This window comes from Protopterus annectens, chromosome 9.part0 (assembly GCF_019279795.1).
Source record: "Protopterus annectens isolate FY-2018-M chromosome 9.part0, PAN1.0, whole genome shotgun sequence".
Taxonomy (NCBI): domain Eukaryota; kingdom Metazoa; phylum Chordata; order Ceratodontiformes; family Protopteridae; genus Protopterus; species Protopterus annectens.
In genome coordinates this window covers 1,435,711,891-1,435,725,782 of record NC_056743.1, presented here as the reverse complement: position 1 = coordinate 1,435,725,782, position 13,892 = coordinate 1,435,711,891, and the positions used below count along the sequence as shown (strand labels likewise).

The following is a 13,892-nucleotide window of genomic DNA, read 5'->3' as shown; positions in this document are numbered from 1 at the left end:
GGTGCTTACAGATTTTGGTGGCAATCCTTGTTTAATGATGGAATGTGGATTCCATAGGTGTTCCACAGGACAGTCAAAAGTGTTTTATTTTGTCTGGAGCGTTATATCCACTTTAAGTGTGAAACTTATGCATAATTTTCTGCATCCACTCCATCACAGAAATGATGGGTTACATGAGATCTTGTCTGTATTGAGAGCAGCTGTTCCATCCATCTCAAAACCTGCAAAGTAGTCCACTGTAGAATCTGTTAGGAGTGAAGTATAGAAGTGCTAACATATCTTCTGTCTTAGATCTGAGGTAGCTGCAAAGAATATGAAACATTCTCTTAAAATGATTCTTATCAAAGTGATTACGAGTTTGTCTCCTCTTGTTATAAAAGTTATGGAACTGTTTCTCTAGTTATAGTCCTGGCTGCTTCTCCCACTGGCACTGATATTTGGTTCTGATAAAGAGGCTGTTAATACTTGAATCCTTGATGCTGAGGCTAGCGATGCTGGGTAAGACCCCACACTGTTATTGTTTTTCTCTGATTATGAGAAAGCTGCAGAGGTCTTCTGGCAAGCCAAACAGAAATTTCTTGAACTTTCTTCCGCCACAAAGTTTTTTTTGTTTGTGTTGTTTTTATAGGGGGCAAAGAATCAGTAGGTTTTGGATACCAAGCTTCAGCACTGACATTAGCCCATGTATTCTTTGTGCCGAGATTTCATTGCCTGGGAATCAGACTGTAGTCACTTAAGGACCAGTGCCAGTTTTAATTTTTGTGTCCCATATATATATATATATATATATATATATATATATATATATATATATATATATATATATATATATATATATGCAGTCTTTTTATATGCACAGATATGGTCCTGTCTATGTTCTAACATGTTACCATGATGCCCCCCTCAAAATGGCCCTGTATCAGTGCTTTATCTTTTACTTCAAATGTTTCTGTTACAAAGGCCCTGCAGTTTTAGCTCCCTAAAAGGAAGCCCTCTTAGTTAATTTGAATGCTCCAATGATGCACTGCTGAGCAGTGTGAAAGAAACACACAGGCTATCCTCTGCTATGCCTCATAACTGATTTGGATACAAATGACACTAGTTTCCCTGTGTGACCACCCTGCTGTCAGAGTATAGAGAGGCTGTGAAGATGATGGAGCAGAGGGGAGGCTAGCCAACTGACCCAATATCTTCTCCAAAGTTGATGCTGCAGAAGGATTTTTAGTCCACTGTTAAGTTTTCTTAGGTGGTCCCTCTTCCTTTTTGGCTGCTACCAGTAAGAGTGCTACCAAGGTGAACCTGGATGTGGTAACCCCATTTCCAGAGACTGGAATTTTTGATTGGAGAGTCCATGTCTGAATCCACTAGTGTTAGCAGCTGCTCTAAAAGGCTGAAAAGCACTAGAGCCCTGCAGTCCTCCCACCAAGTAAGGACTCAAATGTAGTATAAATCCAGGAATGAGTGCCAACATGGGTGCTTCAGGGGTGTGGACTCAGGAGTGGATGCTAACGTGGATCCGTACCACTCAACTATACAGATTTTCACAGAATGCCCAGATCTTTGGCTTATATTTTTGGCCTGTTCCTCATAAAATGTGTGGTTTTCTGGCCAATCACTGGTATGATCTGAGGTTTGAAGTCACTAAATGATGACTTGTGTTCGAGTTTCAGACTTCAAATCCTTCAGAAAATGTATGTCAAAACAAGCCCTGTTACTCTAGCAACTTTATAAGTTTATAAGAGCAATATTTAAAATGTCCCTATTTTTCTGCCTTTGTCCCCCCATTTTGTCGGGCTTTGTTCAGATTTCTAGCACTAAGAGGTTGAGAGGTATGCTTGGGTCCTGCTGGGGGCAAGATCAGGAGTGCCATACTGTAGTCTTCATAATCAAAAGATCAAAGTGTTAGTCTCAGGATTATGATTTTAAGACTATGGGCATCAAGATTGTGATAGTAAGCCACAGATCACAATGCAGGCTACCTTACAAATGAATGAGTTTGTGCTGTACATTGTGCACATAGGGGGAAAAGAATCTCCTCTATCCATAAGAATATGCGCTGGAAGTTGTTATGGTATATTAGAGCAGTACTCTGCCTAAATCTCAGAAGCACTTACATTTGTTGTCTTTGAGCTACTTTTTAAGGGTCTATTTGAATACATGTTTTGATATTTTCTTGAAGACTGTTTATTCCATGTAGTGGTGATGTCTTTGAGAATGATCTTTAACAGGATGATGGGGAGAAGGAAGGCCTTTCTAGCTGAATGCTGTCATTATTCCCAAGCGTGTATGTTTGATTTTGATGATGAGTTTGTTATGGAGAGAGGGTGCATTATCTGTCATTTGGCAGTTTAAAAGACAGGAGTATTAAAGAAGAAGCTTGCTTCAGTTGTAATAGCTAGTCATTTTTGTAGTGTGATACAGTGATCATCTCTAAGGTTGCTTTGATTAATAAAGCAGCAATTTGCTTCTTTTTTGAAGTAGGATGGTGTTACAAGCAGAGCCAGGTAAAATTATCTGTAGTTCATATTTTATTTATGGCAGTATACCATTAATGGCTGTAGTGTCCCAAACAGTGGAGAGATTATGGGTTTAGTTGTGTGTACCACAGTGCAATTTACACTTAGCTATTTTATTGTAAGCTTATGGAAGAGAAAATAATATTTTGCTTTTCCTCGTGTCTTTGTTTTGTTATTTGTTTGTGGAGTGGCCCCATACCTCTCAACCTATTAATGCAATTAAGTGTGGGTAATTTCAAACATAATTGGAGGGCAAAGGCCCAAAATCAGGAATGGATTTTACATATTGTTCTCATAAAGTTAGAAAGTTGTAAGAATAACAGGTTTTACTTTAGCTTGCATTTTCTGACTGATTTGAAATCTGAAACTCTGCATTATTTAGTGGTTTCAGGCCTTACTGATTTGCCAGAAAGCCACATATTTTATGAGGAGCTGACAAAAAATGAGGCAAATTTGGGACTTTCTGCAAAATTCTGGGCAATTGAGAGTTTTACATTCCCAGAAGAAAATTTGTATGAATGTATTGAAATCTAAAATGCTGGTACAGATTTTAAGATCTTCTATGATTTCATATTTTTTTTTAATTTTTTAAAAAAAATTTTAGATATTTTTTAAAAAATTTTTAGACCTAGTATATTTAAAAATATGTAACAAATATTTATCTATTGACAATAATCTTTCCTTAAAGATGTTAGTGGTAATACACTGTTGTATTATGGACTTCTAAATCTGAAATATTTAAAAGAAAATATTGCTCAAGGACAGAGGAAAGGAATAATAAAAAATGACAACAGATGGTGAAAATAGGAGGGTACTCGTTTCAGAGTTTAAAAAAAGATTTATGGTCAAAAATTAACCAGAATAACTTGAGTAGGCATTTTTAAATAAAATACAGTTTCGCAAAGAGCCACAAGAGGAAAGCATAGATCAGAAAGTAGATGGAACAAAGTCTATGGCTTTAACATGTACTTTCTTTTTTTTTCATTTCTTGGAATATTCCCTTTTCTCTAAGGTATGTTTAGCTTTTGTAAATAGCTACAAGTAAATACATAATTTTTCTGGGTTCATAGTAATCCCCATACTATAGAAATGCTGTTCATCTGATGTCATTTTTATTTGTTCCTCAGCAAATGGGTTCGGATCAGATCCAACTCTGCCACTTTTTTGTAGTCTAGGATCCAAGTCTCAAGTTCCTCCCTCTACCCATAATGCCACTCATTACTGTTTTTACCACAGATCTCATTTGCCGCTCTAGCGTTTGATATCTTCTTCTGCTTGAGATAGTTCTCTTCTTCTTCTCTTTCCCTATTTAGCGTGAGTTTGTTTCTACATCTTTTTTGTTTTCACTACTTGATGTAACTTCCACTTACCATTGTTGGTAATCTGCCTCTTTTCTTACCTCTTCTGAGGTAATTTCTAATTTGTACCATTGCTGGTATTTTCCTCTTAAAAAAATAAATAAATAATAAAACACTTCTCTACATCTGCTTCTTTTTTTCTATAATCTTGTTGACCTTTTGACAAGGATTAACTGTGGTATCTGTTCTTGTCAGTTTAGTTCTTTTTTTTTTCCGCTATGGCAGACAAGCCTACCAGTTTTAAGAGATGCACTTCTTTTGGACATAAGATACCCAATTCTGATGCACACAGAGAGTGCATGTATTGTTTAGGCCTGGCTTACCTCCAGGTTTTATGTGAAATCTATCAGGGGTTCTTAGTGACAGACGACATAAACTTATCTTAAAAGGGGTGTTGCCTGCATCATCTGCTATTCTTTTAACGTCAGGGGCTCAAACCCCCTCGAGAAGTATTAAAAAAAATAAATAAAATACAGAGACCAGGGAGTTGAGAAAGCATTCCCCTGTACATTCACCTCCATTGGCTCCAAGTTCAGAGCCACTGACTAAACAAAAGAAGGCCTCTGATCTGACTTCCTTGGATCCAGAACATACAAAGATTTAGGATCAGACTTTGTTGAATTCTTCCAGACGTCCAAGATCACCTTGGATCCGGACTCCTAGCTTTTCCCTGGAGCTGGGTTTCTCACTTTGAGATCTCCCTTTCTAGTGGAGACTCCCTAAGAAGACTTCTGGACCTCTTTAATATCGTTTTTCATCAGGTCTTCCTGGAGTTTGTCAGAGCAGGACATGGATAGAATGATGAGAAAGTTTATTAGGACTCTGATCCAGATTGGGGTCCTTTAGGCTCTATCCCCCATTGGATCCATGATTCTACAGCCTTCAGCATACACTGTAGCGACTCCTCTTGTGATCAGACCTCATGTTTCAGAGTTGTCAGAACGAAGATCATGAGAGCCGAGGTGTTGGATCCGAGGGTGTTAACTTCTTTGACTTCAACCGCTTACCTTATCCATTCGGCTGAGTGTCTCAGAGCAAAATGGATCTCTGAGCTGAAGACCCAGCATTGGGTCCAGGGGGATTACATTGACTTTGAGGGTTTCAGAGCAGTTGCTTCCCCTCAGTGCCCCAACGTTCAACAGCTCAGGTCCGATTCCTTCCTTGGGAGTGGAACCTGGAGGGTGTGGAGTATTGGCTGAGCCAAGAGCTTTGGCTCCGGGGAGGTTGATTTCCACTAACCCTGGCCCTTCTGCTTTTGAGATAGTGGAAAGGGTTTACTCCTGTATAGGGGATTCTTCGGCTTTTACCCCCTTGAATCCTATTCCCATTCTTTGTCAGGGGCTAAGTTCTAAGTCTCATCATCTTCCACAACGACAGCCAGCCCGTCAGAGCTTCCGAGACTTCTCCAGAGTACACCACTGAAGAGGTTCCTCAGAAGAAATGGTGCAAAAGGAGACACCTGGATTCACCACAGGAATTACTGACAAAAGACACTGATTTTGATGAAGAAGGGTCTCCTAGGTCTCCACCAGAAGACGTCTCATTTGGAAACATTTTAGAAATCTTGTGACAAAAAGTTGGATGGCCTTCCCAGAACCCTTCTCAGGAGGAATCGGTGTTTCTGAAAGCCTTCAGGTGTGGTCCGTCTACATTTTGGGTTGGGTAACCCCCCCCCGGGGCATGGAAGGAGCTCTACGGTATTAGACTCCTTCCAAATACCGTAGAGCTCATTCCCAAATGGCCTGATAAGATCCTGAGTACACCAGTGGACGGGCAGCATTGGTCAAAAAGAGTTCCTATAGATGCCATGGTGGTTGCGGCAGCCACAAAAAAGGAGCTAGTGGAGCAGAACTCCTCTGTCCATCCTCCTGATAGAGAGTCTAGGGCTTTGGACAGGGAAAGCAAGTGTACAGTTCAGCGACCTTTGCTTTAAGATCACTGAATTACCTGGCACATTTTGCTAGGTTACAAGGGACTTTAATAAAAGAACTATCTAAACTTAACCCTGGGTCCATGTCAGTGGAGAAAGTGAAAACTCATTCTTCACAATTGGCCACCCTACACTCTCTATCTAATGCTTCCATGAGGCTGATCTCTCATGCAGCTGCAGATACAGGCTTATCCATGAGGAGACTCACCTGGATGTGCTTGTGCGGCTTTGTGAAGCCTTTTAAGGCATCATTTGTCCATGCTTCCTTTGGATCTTCTCTACTTTTCCCTACTGTTAGAGATGCTTTCCCATAGTGAACAAGATGGAAAGACCCTATCTGCCATAGGAATCCATTTTTCTCCTCCGCAGAGATCCTTTTCCAGAAATCAACACAGTGGTAAGAAAATATGGCTTTTGAAACTTCAAGGGCCTTTTCAAGATTAATATGGTGACTTTTCCACAGAGGCAGAGGTGGAAATGATCAAAATAATGGATGACTCTGCCCACATGGTGGGGGGAACTGCAAAATTAAGTGTCTCTGGATTCCTTGTCAGACAGACCCTTTCAGCGTTCCTGAAAGGTTGCCCAACACTGCATTTCTGGAGACAGTCAGGGGATGCTTGTCTTTGCACCCAGAAGCTTGAGCAGCCATCAGAAAAGACACATTGGTGCAATGAATTATATCCAGAAGATATACAGTTCCTTTTTCACAAGCCCCACCAATGTTAGTGTGTTGTGGATGTTCCACCCAATCAGTGGGTGCAAGCAGCACTGGAAATTCAAAATCTGCTAAACAAAAGTCATCCAAGGGGTCCCACCAGTCCATACAGGATCTGGTCTTTACTCAAGGTTCTTTAGTCCCTAAGAAGACAGGGGAACTGAGGCCCATCCTGGATCTCGGTTATCTAAACAAGTTAATACAAACACTCCAAATTCCAGTTGGTCACATTACTCCAGAAAGGAGACTGGATGTGCTCTGTAGATCTGAAGAATGTGTACTATCACATCAAAATGAACAGGTGATCTCGCAGATTCCTTCGCTTTTGGCTGGGAGCCAGTCATTACCAGTTCAGAGCCCTGCCCTTTGGTATCACCACAGCCTCCAGGGTGTTCACCAAATGTCTGGCAGTAGTTGCAGCTCATTTAAGACTGCAGGGATTGAGGGTGTTTCCTTGTTTAGATGACTGGCTCATCACCCTTCAACCTGGCATCTATTAGTAACAGCCAGAGACTCTTCTTCAGTTGACCCACTTTCTAGGCATCACTGTAAATCTTCCAAAGTCCAAACTTCAATCAGTACAAGTCTTGGAGTTTATAGGGGCTCACTTATACACAACAAATCTTCAAGCATCCTTGCCACAGAGCAAAATTCTTTCTCTAAGGTTACATGAGAATCAGATTGTCTCGTGTCTTTTCTCCAGACAGATTGATTTTAAGAGCTTTGGGATCGATGACCCAGCAGTCTCTTTGATTCCAACAGCTCATTTTCCCATGAGAATCCATCAGTAGTTATATGATTGTACCAATCCTTACAATTTCCAATAAAACTATCCAGGGTTTGCAAGAATTCATTAGAGTGGTGGATCCAATCCAGTGAGATTTGTCAAGGTCATCCCTTTATCCTTCCTCTGTCCATCGCCACATTAACCACAGGCACCTCCCAGTTTGGGTGGGGGGCATTACTTGTGACGGACTGTTCAAGGCACATGGACCCCAGTAGAGACCAAATTGCATGTAAATATCCTGGAGATGAGAGCAGTCCTATTAGCATTGCAGGCCTTTCAGAACTCTCTTCCTCTAGGGACAGTTGCTATTCAAACGGACAATATCAGTGGTTTGGTATGTCAACAAACAGGGGGGAACCAGATCTTGACCCTCTTTGCCAAGAAGCACTGAGAGATTGGCAGTGGGTGATCTCATTCAACTGCTTTCCTATAGTAACACACATTCCAGGGAAATCCAGTATTCTAATGGACAGGCTCAGCAGAACTATTCTGATGCCTAACAAGTGGTCTCTCGGTCAGTTGCAAACATGATCTTCCACAAGTGGGGTTAACCATGCTGCGATCTTGTCACCTCTCCCCTCAACTACAAGTGCAGTAGGTTCTTTGCCCTAATCCTTTCTCAGGGACCGTCACCGAGAGATGCTGTAGTCCAGATTCGTCCTTCCGATTTTCTTTGTTTATTCTCCCCTATACTTAATTCCCAAGATTCGTCAGAAAGCTGTCAGGTTGCAGAGCAAAGTAAACCTCATTGCTCCCTTTTGGCATGTGATGTCATCTAATTTGTCCTGTTTGGACACTAGACCCCAGTTTGGATCTCCTACCACACCCATCAGGTATGATTCACCTGGACATCCCAGGCCTCACATTTGACTGCATGGTTTCTCCAAATTCCAATGATGGTTAGACTTTCCAGGCTTTCCTCTCTTGTTCAAAGAATCTTGTTTTTATCTCAGAAACCCTCTGCAAGAAAGATTTATAAAAGTAAATTGAAGAGATTTTCCTTATGGGCTCAGCAGAGAGATTTGTATCCTTTCTCTGCTCCAATCCCTGCCGTTTCTGAATTTCTAGCATTTCTTTTTCAAAGTAGGGCCAGTTCTTTACTATTAAAGTTCAACTGGCTGCCATTTCAAATTTTCATGTTGTGAGATGATACTTTCTCTTTGGCATCATCAAAGTTGTGTAAGGCTTTTCATAAGGGTACTTTTTTATTTTGGCCACCTATTAAGGACCCCATACACCCTTGGGATCTTACTTTAGTGTTACAAAATCTGATAGTTTTTCTAGTAGCCATAATCTCGGCTAGGCAAGTCTCTAAACTCCAAGCACTCTATTCTAAGCCTCCTTACTTTATCTTCCTTAAGGACAAGAGTGGCTTTACATACAAATCCTTCTTTTTTTCCCCAAAGTTACATCAGAAGCAAATATCAATCATGTCATCAATTTGCCTGTTTTCTTCCCTAAATTTGAAAGTAAAGGAGAGTACATGCTTCATTCGTTTGATGTACATAGACAACTTCATTTACATGCTTCATTCTTTTGATGTACATAGATAGACCATTTCATTTTTATCTCCACAGAATGAAGGAAATTAGGAAGAATGATCAATTATTACTTGTAACTATGAACCTATAATTATTCATTTCCTTTGCCAAAAATAAGTTGGATAGGTAAAAGGTTTGACCTTGCCAAGACTACCAAAAGCTTGTTTTACTAGGTCAATAGCTACATTTTCTGCTTTTTAGTCCATGACTTCCATTGATGATATTTGTGAGGCTGCCACTTGGTCCAACGCTCATACTTTTGTGGCTCATTACAATTTGGACATCACCTCCAGAAATAGAGCAGCGTTTGGCTCTGCGGTACTCTGAAATATTCTTCAATGTTGTTGTAGCTGGGGACTCTGTCCCATTTGTTAAGGAGCAAATGAAAATAACATCAGATTTTTAAGTTATGTACTTGGCATAACTATGCATCTGTGTTGTTTATTTTCATTCTTCCTCAACTCCCACTTCCCCCTTCCTTGTCTTTGGGAATGACTTGAGGGTATTTGTTAGAAATATTTGTTCCTGTTTGAGCCCCTATTCTGCTCTCATCTGTCACATATTGTTCTATCAAACTTTGTTTAAAGGCAGAAAACTCGATAGGAGGTAAAAACAGTAATGAGGAGTATTATGGGTAAAGGGAGGAGCTCAAGAGTCAGATCTTAGACTGCAAAAAATAGCCTGATCCAAGGAGCGGTTCTGAACCCATTCATTGAGGAAGAATGAAAATGAACAACACAGACGCATAGTTATGGTAAGTACATAACTTAAAAATCTGATGTTATTTTCATTTGCTCCTAAAATTTTCTTTTCCTTCACTTAAAGGAAAATAAGACTTGAATACCTTGAAGGTTTCTTACCCACTGACTTGCAGGATTGTAGCACAATGTACCTTTTAATATTTCTGTCCACGTCCAGTGAGGAGTAATTAAATGTGGATTCAGAGCTTCCAGTTCTCTGCCAAATTTTCATTCAGTGAGAGAATTTTGGTTACCACCTTTTACCACCATTGTGAACTATACTTCCAAATACACAAACTCTTGAAAGCAGATGTCTTTCTCTGGTTACATTTATTTAGTTCTGGCAAACGTTTTTCCAGTTCTGATATCATGTAGTAGTAGAATGCAGAATAACCAACACAAAGGCAATTGTGGTTTGAGCTTGCTTAGGTGTGAATTCAAGTGAATTCTTTGGAAGTACTTCGGACTGTGGTAACTATTTAAAATGTCAGAGCTTGCATTTCATTGCAGAGCCCTGAAATGTGTAGACAGAATGACTGGAAGTCCAGACGTACATATACAGAGTTCAGGATTGCCATTTCTTGGAATATTCCCTTTTCTCCGAGGTATGTTGATCTTCGAGTTGGTATATGTTTAAGTGGGTGTAGTTGGGATTGTCCCATTGTAAAAAAAAGTTTAGTGGAGAACAGTAATGTTGGATATTCACCCTTCTGCCATTTTTTCCTGTCTGTCTTCTCATTTTGAAGTTTGGCATTGTGTGAGTCCTGACATATCAAAACAGAACCAGGATTACATGGCACGAAAATCTCTGTAGCTAGCCCAGTAACAGTAAAGCCATTTTATCTGTAACTTACTTACACTAGAAACTGGAAGGGATCCTTTCTTTTACAACAGTTTAGAAAAAAATGTTATTCAAAAGAAATAGTGTTGATGTTAAAATAAATATTTAAACAGAATAAAGTAAATCTGAACAATTGAAAGTAATTTGCATTTTTTCAAACACCTTTATTGAATTACTTGTAACATACGCAAATTTACATTCATATAAAAATAATCAAACTATATTAACATAATGAATATTGTACTTCACTTATGTTGTTATAGATGATATAACCTAAACAATATTACATAAATTATTCCATTCCTGCCTTTTTTAAACAAGAAACATCTTTATTAAGCCATCACTTACTACGTACACAATCATAAATTTATATAAATGAAAACAAACCACACCAACACAATCTTAGCTGCAAGCATTTTACATTACAAACTATACTGACACACTTCCAGTTGCAAACATTATACAGCACTTATAATCTACCCAATCTTTTGCACTCAGACATTACATAGCTCATTTAAGTCCTGCCCTCTTTTTAGACCTCCTTCCTCCCTTGTATGTTTTGTTCCCACAATTCCCATTTTTTTCTTATGTAGTTTGCTCCTACTCTTTTCTAACAATCGCAGTTCCAGTTGTTTTATCTCTGTTACTGTATTCTCTACTTCCAGTATAGTTGGTTTAGATTTTGATTTCCATTTTGTAGTAGTTGCTTTTTTGGCAACCACCATTATTAGACACAACAAGGCCTTACCATGTCTAGGCAATTCCAATTCTGTATCATAGCTCAGAGAAATCATCTCCCTCATCAGACCAGTCTGCTCATCCAACATCTTCAACAATGTGTCCCGAATGGAATTCCTAAAGTCCGCCAAGTCACCGCACTCCCAGAAAATATGTTCCCAATTACCTCTTCCTTCCCATTCACATCTCCAACACTTGCTGTCTGCTTGAAGAATAATTCTCTGGAGTCTACTTGGGGTATAAAAATGTCTATGTAAACATTTCCAGGCAAAAATCCTAAATCTTCTAGTAATTTGCATTTTTAATGTTCTGAATTGGAATTTCTAGCATAATCTTCCTAATAGCCTGACTCATGAAAGAATAGATTGATGAAATGTTTGAAATGTAGCTTGAAAAAGGATTTTGCTAGTCAGTTCCAGAAACACTTTTTGACCAGGATCTTTGAAAAGATTTATAAATTATTTAAAGTATTTGCTTTAAAAATCATTAAAATTCTTTCTGACCATTAAAAGTTGTGCAATAAGTTCCAAGATCTTTTTTTAAATGCATAGATGCTGTTGCTGAGAAGATCTTTTACACCGTCGCCTAAAAAAATGTTTTTATGTCAACTCATGATATATAGAAAGATTAGAATGTTTAAAGAAATGTTTGCTTTTTGCTGTAAAAAAAAAACTGTACCATCCTGTCACATTACTGCTTGTTGTTTTGCAGTGGTAGTTTGCTCTTATTTCGAATTACATTAGTTTTAAATATATTTTTTGTAACTCCATTAGTTTGAATGTTATATTTAAGATGGTGGATCTGGTTGAAAGTGTTTTAACAAATGTTACATTGTAGGGGATGCTGCTTGGTTGAACATCAGCACTTTAGTAGTTACAGGATCCTTTTACTTTAACCAGAGTTCAGATGGGGACCTTAGCATGAGAGTGATCACTATCTCAAGAAAATAAGGTCGTTATAGAATTGGGGTGTTGGTTTGGAGATATATTACTAACATTTTTTGTGTGCATTTTTATGGTTATGTTTAGGGTTAGGGTTGTGTGTATTTTTGTAACAAAAGGTATGTAACAGTGGAGATTTGAACTTCGTCTTCAAACTTGCGAAGTTATGTTTGAATTCATTAGTTAACTTTTGGAGGATTGGCTAGGAAGAATAACTTAGCATCTTCAGCTTCCTGGGTGAGGACAAATTAGAGATATAGTGACTGAATAGGTTTTACTCAACACAGACTATCACATTTTGATTTGACCTTTAGGTTGTGTTTCTAATGTAATACTGTAAGCTGGGCCTTTGTATTTCACCTGTATGCTTGTATCATATGGAATGTTTATAATAAGAAACATTTACAACTCTCTGTTGTGCTTGCTGGATCCTCTGTTAACTTGTGGAGGAAGCTGTATTTTCTCTTCATTGCAAGTATATTAATTGCAGTTGAATTTAAAATGAAATGTAAAATAAAATGTTTATAGGATGGACTTGAAAGTTGGCAGATAATTTATTCTAAAACAAGTTATACAGTTTTAATTTAATGGAATGGGCTGAAGGTCTTTAAAGTGTTCTTATTGTCTGAGAAGGCAAAATTTAATACTCTCAATCCCTTAGACTGGATTTTGTACTCCCATAGTATCACTTTTTCACCCCCATCTATGTTAAGGATCTTCTTTATCAGTGTTGTAGACTGTTTTTTTTTTACATATTTAGAGTTTTGGGTGTGATGATGGCAAGAATACACTATTTTTTCATCAGTACATTTTTGACCTTTGGCTTTGGTAGTGGCTGCTGTGGATAATGTCCTTGGAAGTGGTGGTGGTGGTGTTCATCCATCTTCAGAGGAGGCCCATCTCTGTTTACTTTGGAATGCTGTCGCAATGAGAAGGAGGTCTTCATCCATCTTCAGAGGAGGCCTATCTCAGTTTACTTTGGAATGCTGTCACAATGTGGAAGAAACACATCACCTTGCACTGTCCTTCCTTTATGCCTTTGTGACCTTAGCTCTTGCCCTGTTCTTTAAGTAGTCCAATGCACTGGACACATCATGAAGGAAAAGTTAACTGGAATTAAACTCTTTGGAGTTATTTTTTATAACCCTCCTTTTTGACTCCATTGTTTACTTAGCATGTAGTTGTGGTGGTGCCTCGGTGGTAATGTGTTCTCTGGTTTAGAGAAATCAGAACTTCAAATGCAAAAATAAATTGTGAAAAGGTGCTGTGCTACACTGACTGGAACTGTATATTGGGGAGATTTTTTCTAGTTGTTTGGTAAATTTAGTTTTGTACCCAGTTCTACAGTGGTGCTAATATGTGTTGTTTTGTTTGCAGTTCTCTTGTCTATCTGCTCGCTGCTGTGTGATCCCAATCCAGATGACCCGTTGGTACCAGAAATAGCACACACATATAAAGCAGACAGAGAAAAGTATGTTTTAATTTTTTTTTTCTTTGTCTAATGCGAATCCACATATATTTTCAAGATGATCATATTCGTTAGCTTCACAGTGATTAAGAATAGACACTTATTTCACAGTGTATCCTCATTAAATTAGTTTACTAAAACTCTTTTTTTTTGGCTTTCGAGAATTTTGCAAGTATGCTTTGTTGCTTTGGGGCAAAACTTTGACAAGACTTGTCATTAGACAAAATTTTATTTTGGAGGTATCTTTTGGAGAGTGAACTGAACAAACTGGGTGAGAGAGCAGGAAGGCTAAGACTTTTATGAGGGGTGTTAGA

At 38.7% G+C, this 13,892-nt stretch overlaps 1 protein-coding gene across 1 annotated transcript in view; it reads left to right on the top strand.

Moving 5' to 3' along the window:
- LOC122812113 (ubiquitin-conjugating enzyme E2 D4) overlaps positions 1–13,892 on the top strand; it is a 570,471-nt gene that overhangs the window by 542,384 nt on the left and 14,195 nt on the right. The window contains exon 6 of the mRNA XM_044084397.1: positions 13,488–13,581. Within this exon, the coding sequence (XP_043940332.1) occupies positions 13,488–13,581 (94 nt within the window). The remainder of the gene's footprint in view (positions 1–13,487; positions 13,582–13,892) is intronic.